General features: G+C 46.5%; 2 protein-coding genes across 4 annotated transcripts; one reads left to right on the top strand and one right to left on the bottom strand.

Annotated features, from left to right (window-relative positions):
- Positions 1-2,547: 2,547 nt before the first annotated feature.
- ANAPC15 (anaphase promoting complex subunit 15) lies at positions 2,548-5,726 on the top strand (the record flags this gene model as incomplete). 3 transcript variants are annotated; one of them, XM_080911843.1, is made up of 6 exons in its annotated part: positions 2,548-2,599; positions 3,871-3,955; positions 4,074-4,203; positions 4,742-4,801; positions 5,080-5,217; positions 5,373-5,726. In XM_080911843.1, 5 exons carry the CDS (start codon positions 3,933-3,935, stop codon positions 5,418-5,420), a joined length of 399 nt encoding a protein of 132 aa, XP_080767969.1. In that variant the 3' UTR covers positions 5,421-5,726. The 3 variants fall into 3 exon arrangements, with proteins under 3 accessions (XP_080767969.1, XP_080767970.1, XP_080767971.1); XM_080911844.1 differs by lacking the exon at positions 2,548-2,599 and having other exon boundaries at positions 3,869-3,955; positions 4,079-4,203; XM_080911845.1 differs by lacking the exon at positions 2,548-2,599 and having other exon boundaries at positions 3,871-3,925; positions 4,079-4,203.
- Positions 5,727-5,865: 139 nt separating this feature from the next.
- LOC308416773 (transmembrane O-methyltransferase homolog) lies at positions 5,866-8,661 on the bottom strand. Its single transcript, XM_080911842.1, has 3 exons — positions 8,087-8,661; positions 7,230-7,426; positions 5,866-6,767 (listed from the first exon to the last, which is right to left on the bottom strand). The coding sequence occupies exons 1-3, from the start codon at positions 8,343-8,345 to the stop codon at positions 6,447-6,449; spliced, it is 777 nt and encodes a 258-aa protein (XP_080767968.1). The 5' UTR covers positions 8,346-8,661; the 3' UTR covers positions 5,866-6,446.
- Between the last annotated feature and the right edge of the window lie 73 nt (positions 8,662-8,734).

Here is an 8,734-nt window from a genome sequence, read left to right as displayed (position 1 = left end):
GTTAAAGGGATAAACAAAAAGGATGGACACATTTCCAAGTGGTAAATTTTACCCTTTGGTGAAAATCTATTTTTCTCTTCCCTTTGGAGACAGTCTTTTGTATGTATGTATGTATGTGTGTATGTATGTATGTATGTATGTATGAAACAGGGTCTCCCTATGTAGCTCTAGCTGCCCTGGAACTCAATATGTAGACCTACCTGGCTTCAAACCAACAGAAATCTGCCTGCCTCACCTTCTGCGCTGCCATACTTGAAATCCCACAAAAACAAGTTCTTATAATATTTCTGTGTTTTTAAAGAAACCAACATTCTCACTACATCTAGTTAACATTCTTTTTCTGAGTCATGCTTACTTGTTGTGGAAGGCAGCAAACAACTGCTGCAGAGTGCACGTGCAGGTCAGAAGACAACTTGTGAGAGGCAGCTCTCTCCTACCATGTGGGTCCTAGGGATTGAACTTGTGTCCTTAGGCTGGTCGGGAAGTGCCTCTACCCACTGAACTGTCTCACTGGCCCTTATGTATACAGGGTCTTGTACATTTCAGGCTGGCGTTGAACTTGATATACAGCCCAATCCAATCCTGAACTTCACATCCTCTTGTCTCAGGTTCCTGAGTGCTACGGTTTTAATAAACAGAGCTTGCTGAAGTTTAAAAATGTTTTAAGCTGAAGCTCAACTCTTGGGCCATAAAATTAGACCTGATAGGAACTATCTCCTGAGCCTCTTGAACAGCTCTATCTCATCCATTCTTCACCATAGCCAAGGACAGGAGGAAAAGTAGGCAGATTATCATGCTAGTTAAAGAAGAAACAGTGTAGGCTGGAGAGATGGCTCAATGGTTAAGAACACTGACTGCTTGCTCTTCTAGAGGTTCTGAGTTCAAATCCCAGCAACCACATGGTGGCTCACAACCATCTGTAATGGGATCAGATGCCTTCTTCTGCTGTGTCTGAAGACAGCTACAGTATACTTATATACAATAAAGAAATTTTAATAAAAAAAGAAGAAACAGTGTAGACAAAGAATTTACAGGCCTGGGGAGATGCCTTAAGGGTTAAAGTGCTTGTTCTAAAAGAAGCCAGGACTAGAATTTGGATTTTCAGAACCCACATGAACTCTGGATTGTTATGGCAGTAAAGACAGAGAATTCCCAGAGAACCTGGGTACTCAGATTTGCCATAGCAGGGGCTTCTGGTTTTGAATAAGAAGAGATATTGAGTAAGATTCCCAGTATCACTCTTGGGCCTTCAGATACATACACATGCATGCACACACACACCAACTACTCATGAAAAGAGGGAAACAACAAAACCTAAAACAAAACCAAAACAGACTCACCAAAGTTTACATAACTAGTTGAGACAAGAGTGAAACTTTGTATGACAGCTGGTCTAGGGCAGTTGAATTTCTTAGGAATAGAATGTGGGGCCAACAGGTGACTCATTCCTCACGGCTGTTAGAAGTCTTGAGGGTAATAGACATGCTTACAGAGTTATACCCAGCTTGTATCAGAACCTGGAATAGACTTCACACAAATCCCTTTTGTCCAAGGCATACATAACAAGAAAAGCCAGGCATGGTGACACATAGCTTTAATCCCAACATTCAAGAGGCAATGCCAGGCCAGTCTGGTCTACAGAGTGAGTTCCAGGACAGCCAAGGCTACACAGAGAACAGTCTTAACAAACGGAAAAAAAAAAAAAAAAAAAAAAAAAAAAAAAAAAAAGACAAGGTGGTTAAAAGCACTGGCTGCCCTTCCAAAGAACCCAGGTTCAATTCCCAGCACTGAACAGAATGGCTCACAACCATTTTTAACTCCACTTGGATTCCAGGGATCCAACGACCTATTCTTCCTCTACAGTCACCAGGCACGAGCTGGTGTAAATACATACACGCTGTCTAAACACTCATAAACATAAGATAAAATTTTAAATAGATTAAAAAAAAAAAGGCCAGTATGGTGGTACACAGCTTTTATATCAGCACGGGGCAAGACAGGAAGATCTCCCACTTCGAGGCCAACTTGGTCTAGAGAGTTTCAGGCCAGTCGGGAATACGCAGTGAGACCCTGTCTCAAAAAAGAAAAGCACGTTTTATGAATATGACGTAGCTCCGTGACAGAGGCTTGTCTACTATGGTCAAGGTATCCCCTTGAAAAGAATAAATGTGTTCAAACGGGAAACTGAGTCTGAGAACTGAAGGGAAGAAACAGATGTTCCTGGAACGCAGCAGCACACACACTATCCTCACAAACGGACATTTCTGGAAACCATTATATTTCGAGGAGATTTAACCTGCAGGCACTGCCTAGTGATAAGTGGGATGGACTAAAGGGACGCCAGAAAAGGTCTAGCCTGGAGAAACCAGGACGCTTGAGATTTAAGGCGGGGCCAATGGGTAGACTGAACAAATAAATGTCCTCCCCCAAGTAGTACGTAACTAAGGTACGTCAACGTCACTTCCTGTTTGGTAGTCAACGCGGGAAACAAAGGAGACGGAAAACGCATGCGTTAGTGAGTCCCGGATTCTGGTGGGTTCTTCCGCTCGGGCCTGGGGAAGCGCTTCCGGGTCGCTGCCGGCTGCCGGCTCTTGGCGCGGTAAGTGCGGAAACGAGACTGCTGCCGGCTCTTTGCTTGTTCTTTCTTCCGGCTTCCAGAGAAACCCAGTTCCTTTGACTCGCCTCCCTAGAAGCTCATTTTCCCCTTTTCCACCTTTAAAGACATCCTGCTCATTGGCCGCTTCCTAGTTTCTAAGCCCCACCCATCACTCATGTTCCGTCATGCATTGGTTTCACTTCCTGTCTCCCAGCGATTCTTTCAGTTAATTGGCTTCAGCCAGGCCGCGCGCGTTTTGCGATTAGCATCCCTATAAAGTCCAAATCCCGACGGAGACCCGCCCCTGCCTCCTTCCTGTTGGTCAATCCCGCAGTCATTTTCATAATGAGCAAAGAATGGGCGGTGGTGGGTAGGCTTTTAGGACACAAAAATCTGTCAGTACTTTTGGCATGAGGGTGGACGCTTTTTTTCTTGTCACAAGGACCTGGGGGGCTTTGGTCTAGGGAATGACAGCGTCTAGTTCTGCGTGGGTCAAATTAAGTTAGAACAAAAGCTAAAGTAGGGCCGGTGTGGTAGCTGGTGTACACCTTTAATCCCAGCATTCGGGGGCTGAGGCATGCGGATCTCTGTGAGTTTGGGACTAGCCTGGTCTATGCAGTAAATTCCACGCTAGTCAGGACTAAATATTGAAACCCTTTCTCATTGACTAAAAATAGGGGAAGACACCAAGGTAGATACCAATTCTTTTTTTTTTTTCTGTACCCTTCGTACAGTACTGGGCCAGGATCCCTTCCTTGCGTATGTTTTAAGACCCCACCGAGTGTGTGGCCGAAGTCAAACTCTACATATCACTGGGTTTCTGAGCTGATGGGTTTTAGTTCGGCTTCTCGGTGACTTTCCTGGTCATCAGCTTCAGCCCACAGAGTTGATTTTGTTCTCTTACATGTTAGTTCATTATTCATTCTTCCGTTTGTTTATCTATTTACCCATCCCTCCTAGAATATCTCTTATCTTTGGTTGGGTGTACTGCATTGTTTGGTTGGTGAGAGAGGTGGTTCATGTGCAAAACATTTTGCGTTGGTTGGATGTGACATGAATCAAAAGAGCAAAAAAGTTTTATAGTGTGTGTGTGTGTGTAAAGTGAATTTTACTAGATCCCTGCTATCGTTAATTTTGTGCATAATCACATGCCATATTCTATCTCTGGCTCCCAGTCTCTTCTCTCCTTGCGCAGCATACAGCTTTACTCATTTTATTTTTTTGTCATAATAACTTTGAGGATGATATAATTTTAATTATTCCCATTCTTACAGATGAGGAAACTGAGGCCCAGAGAGGTTAAGTGTATTGGCCAAAGTCAAACAGCTAGTAAGTGATGGAGCCAGGACTCAAACTCAGGTCTGTCTGACTTCAAGAGGGAAGGGGAGCTTCTCTGCTACCTCCCACTCTCCCCTATCCCTATATCAAATTACAACTACATCAAAACAAAACATATTCATGTGACCCATTTCCTCAGCTTAGGAGCCATGTCCACCTTGTTCCCTTCACTCTTTCCTCGTGTGACTGAGACATTGTGGTTTAATCTGGATCGACCCTGTGTGGAGGAGACAGAGCTGCAGCAGCAGGAGCAGCAGCATCAGGCCTGGGTGAGTGAGGAATGAGCTTGCAACATGGAGGTGTGCCACCTAGGTCATGACCTTGCCTTACACTGGAGACCTGCTTAGAAGAACCTCTGTGCTGGGAATAGATAAGCTGGGTTCTTGGGGATACAGTTCTTACTTTGTGGTACCCTAACTTGCTGAGGGTCCCTAGTACTTTGGGGCTAGATTAGATCTATGTTAAGCTCCTAGCAGCCTGAGATCTTTTCTATACACCACAGGATTTAATCATCTAAACTCTTAATGAGGACCTACAAAATGCCATATTCTAGACTGTTTCATTTCACTCTCACTAGAATTTAACGAAAAAACTGAAGCCAAAAGACTTTACATATGCCCATCAATTTTATAAGGAACAGATGACAGGAGAAAGGGAGATTGAATCTTCCTGAGAACCGGGGTGGGGGTGGGAGCTTTGTTTCAACATTTGGGAGTCTCCTAAGGGGTGGAGTAAACCAGTCCAGTGTTTTTAACCTGCTCTGCGTGTGCCTTGGCCCTACTTTTCCCTATCCGTCTTTGCCCACAGCTCCAAAGCATCGCAGAAAAAGACAACAACCTGGTACCCATTGGCAAGCCTGCCTCAGAGGTGAGTGGTTCTTATGGGTGGGGCTTATATGTAAAGCCCAGTAGAACAAGGCCTTGCTTTTGGTTCAGAACAGTTGTGATTTTTCAATCTGAGTAGACAGAAAAAGTGGGAACTTGAGGGGCTAGGCATTGTGCCTAGTACTAAGGTCCTTCAGGTCATGCAGCAGCTTGCCAGACTCAAGGCAGGCAGGATTGGGAGGGAGGAGGCTCCAAGTAGGCCAGCTCTTGACCTAGTCCAGGTAGTCCTGAGACCTAAAGAGTCTTTTTTTGCTCTACTAGCACTATGATGATGAGGAAGAAGAGGATGATGAAGATGATGAGGACAGTGAAGAGGATTCAGAAGATGACGAGGACATGCAGGACATGGATGAGATGAATGACTATAATGAGTCACCTGATGATGGAGAGGTCAATGAGGTAGGTGGGGTGTAGGGAGTGCCTTTGTTCCTAGGCTCCTGCCCCTGATTTAATTTATTGTCAAGGCATACAGAAACCCTGGCTGTACCCAGGGGCAGGATCTGGGCTGAGGCCGGCTGAGGCCCCTCCCCACCCACACCCAGCCTCCTCTTCAGGTGGACATGGAAGGCAACGAACAGGATCAGGACCAGTGGATGATCTAGGTAGACAAGCCAAGGTGGCCTCAGAGTGATTCCAGACCACCCCAACCTATTTTGCATCCACAGCCTCAACCCCTCAGCCTGCAGAACCAGCTTGTGGCTGTAGTGCCTAAAGCTTTCCCTTAGGCACTTTCTCAGCTGCTACCAGGACAAGGTCTCCTTGGGCCCCTCCAGGCCACCAGTCTTCCCTTGAATCCCAAGAGCCTGAGCCCATCCCACCTTCCTGGCTGGTACCTCACTCCTTGGTTGCCAGGTGTGGTCCGTTTCAAACCCTCTTTAATAAAGACACAGGACTGATTCTTTCCCCAATGTCTATTCCCTGTTTGTTGGTGGGACCCAGAATCCAGCATCTTTTCTTGGACATTGGGACGGGATTATGTAAGGGCTCTCAAAGAAATCTAATGGACCATGTTGGCCAGGATCAGAGCCCAGCTTTCTGTGACTGGTAATTCTTACGGCTTAGCTGGTACCCAGGTGTTCCTACAGGGTCTCATTGTCTGCAGATGGCTCTGATCTTATCCGGGTCTCATAGCTGGGAGGTTCTACCAACCAGATGTCTTTTTTGTTGTTGTTTTATGCTTAAACGTGTTTGGTCTGTATGTATGTATATCACATGTGTGCCTGTGCCATGTGAGTGCTGGGAATTGAACCCAGGTCCTTTAGGTAGGAAGCAGCTGTTGAGCTATCTCTCCAGTCCCTTCAGCCAGCTGTCTCGGTGTTAAGAGTAAGTGAATCTCAGAGAAGGGAAGGACTCACTTGGAGGGAGCAATCAATAACTACATTAAGAGCTCAGGCCTCTTGCTTCCAGTTCCTGGTTTTCTATGAGGAGACCTTGTGGGATCAGAAAAGCTGTTAGAATTTGACACTTCAGATCAGTACAGAGGTCGGAGGGGGACAAAGTTGAAAAGAAGGTTTCCCCAGCCTGCGCCTAGCATGTGTTGGCTACTAAACAGAGAAGGAAAGGGGATATTATGAGGTCTGCTTGAGTGGGTTTGGGATTGTATTAGTAAATATCCCAGGTCCTGGACCTCAGCCAGGTCCAGTATAGGTGAGTTGGGCTATGCCATCCTTGATGGCAGGGAAGTCTGGGAGGCTGGAGTGGTGGAGGCGGCAGCGATAGCGACCACAGCTCTTGGCGTATTGTAGGAAGCGGGGTGCACCAGGAAAAAGCACATGATCAGCCAATACAGTGGCACCATGTGGGAGCAGAGCATGGGCTTCCAGTAGCTGCAGATCCCTTAGGTAATACCGAGGTCGATGTGCCAGGAGCACCAGATCTGCTCGATTTAGCTGGTGCTGAGCTCTTAGGTGTGGGATCACTTCCTCTGAGCTGCCTGCAATGAGCTCCACCTGTGGGGAAAGCCATAGCTGGAGGTGAGGCCAAGAACTGCTTTCCCACTCTGGACCCCACCAGATCTGCCTGATTTATGCAAGGTACTAATCTAGACTCTTACAAGTGTCCCAGTCTCCGCTGATCTCAGGAATCCAGTAGTCAGTCTCAGTATTGTTATTTCTATTATGTGCCCATGAAGGAGCTAAGAATCAGAGGACATGTGCTTCACCTGAAGTCACAAACTAACCAAAGAATAAGATTTGGACTCAGACTTGCTGAGCAATGGAGAGATTTCTATTTGCTGCTTTTATAAACCAGCAGGAAATAAGTGCAAATGACTCGGATTGGGGGTAGGAGCAACATGCCAGCTGCCTGAATGGAGCTGCTTCATTGAATGGGAGTCCTCATAAAAGAGGCCTGGTCTGAGCAATTCCTGGGATAGTTGGAGAGAGATCAGCATTGGGGAGATGGGGGCTGACCATTTGTTCATCGAAGCCAGCCAGACGGATGACTTTTTCAGCCACTGCTGCTGTACGTGAGTCCCGCTCCACAGTGAGAAGGCGACTCCCGGGGGGCAAGGCTCGGGCAATAAGCAGTGTAGAGTATCCGCAGTGGGTGCCCAGCTCCAGCACACAAGCAGGGGCCTTCTCTTCCACTAGCCGCATCAGAATCTGACCTGTGTATGGGGCAAGTTGGCTGTTGTGGAAGACATCCAAAACAGGCTGACTTTTGCCCTTTCCAACACCTATCTCCAGCCATCTGGCCAACTTGAAACTAAGTCTTCTAAACTCAGTTTAGATGTTCCTTTCTCCAGGGTGGCCCAGGCAAAATATTTACCCTATCTTCCAGGTTCCTGAGACATTTTCAGTTTCACATTCAAATGCACACTCCTATTGCCAATTGTCTTTTTTGATTTTGGAGTTGGATAAATCTCTTAATACTTAGAAGTACTTGTGCTATCTCGGCAGACAGCTATCCTGAATTGGTCGTGGAAGCCTCTTCGGTAGGGAAGAAAATCTAGAACAGATAATTGGCTCTGAGTTATGGTTATTCCTCTATTCAATATCTTTGAGGCCAGCATTTGTGGCTGGTTTACCCTCTGTGATCTCTACCTCCCTCAGCACCTGGCACAAAAGAGTGGCAATAAACATCTGCTGGATAATTGAATAACTTGGTCCAGACTCCTCATTTCTAAATGAGGGGGCGGGGGGGGGGAGAGTCAAACACAATCACGAAGCTTCCTAATTTACCCAGTTAAGCAGTGGGTGATGCTAAGTCTTCCTTCACCATCTTGGGACTATTTCTCAAATAGAAGAGTAGGGAAAGGAACACTGACCTTTAACGGGGCCCATGTGGCTCAGGTACTCGCAGCAGCTGCTCCAGTGGTCTAAAGTGGTGAGGATGTGAGCAGGGTCTCCAGGCAGGGCATGGGTGAGTACATAGCTGAAGGCCCGCTCCTCAATTCGAAGTCCTGACAGGCAGTCTCGAAAGCTTCTTAGCAGGACTGTACGCACCAGCAGTCGGAAATGGTGCCGGTATCTCACCAGCAGTGTTACCACGAGTGGTAGGAATGCCAGTGCAATGGCAGGGGACATTGTCCCTACCTGGGTCCTAGGATAGAGGGAGGCTGGGGGGAAAACCTACATGTACCATTTGCCTGTCATTTGTGCAGACTTATTTATGCAATTACCACACTTTTACAAAAATGGCTGAGAGGTTGTCTTTTGCCAAAGACACAGCAGAACTGGGATTTGAATCCAGCCTGTGCTCTTTCCAACCTCCTGCTGCCCATGTTTAACACTTAACATACTTTAACACAAACTATATCTCTGGTCCTGACTGTAGATCCATTGTTAAATTGTTCTCTATCCCACCTACTTTTTGACTTTCCTCAAGACCATTTTCATCAGTTTCTTGGGGTCTCTTCCTCCTACCATACTTCATCTGCCTGGACTCCTCTGATCCATTATAATGTAGCAAAAGA

Source organism: Micromys minutus (assembly GCF_963924665.1).
Source record: "Micromys minutus genome assembly, chromosome: 2".
NCBI lineage: Eukaryota > Metazoa > Chordata > Mammalia > Rodentia > Muridae > Micromys > Micromys minutus.
The sequence above is the reverse complement of the archived record's forward strand: the minus strand, read 5'-3'. Positions and strand labels throughout refer to the sequence as shown.

Bases quoted from the DNA above. Each gene is read 5' to 3' on its own strand.
- LOC308416773 (XM_080911842.1), bottom strand. From the start codon at position 8,345: ATGTCCCCTGCCATTGCACTGGCATTCCTACCACTCGTGGTAACACTG. The intron at 7,427-8,086 runs GTCAGTGTTCCT...CCCCATACACAG, and splicing joins CCACATGGGCCCCGTTAAAG to GTCAGATTCTGATGCGGCTA. The intron at 6,768-7,229 runs GTCAGCCCCCAT...CTTTCCCCACAG, and splicing joins CTGGCTTCGATGAACAAATG to GTGGAGCTCATTGCAGGCAG.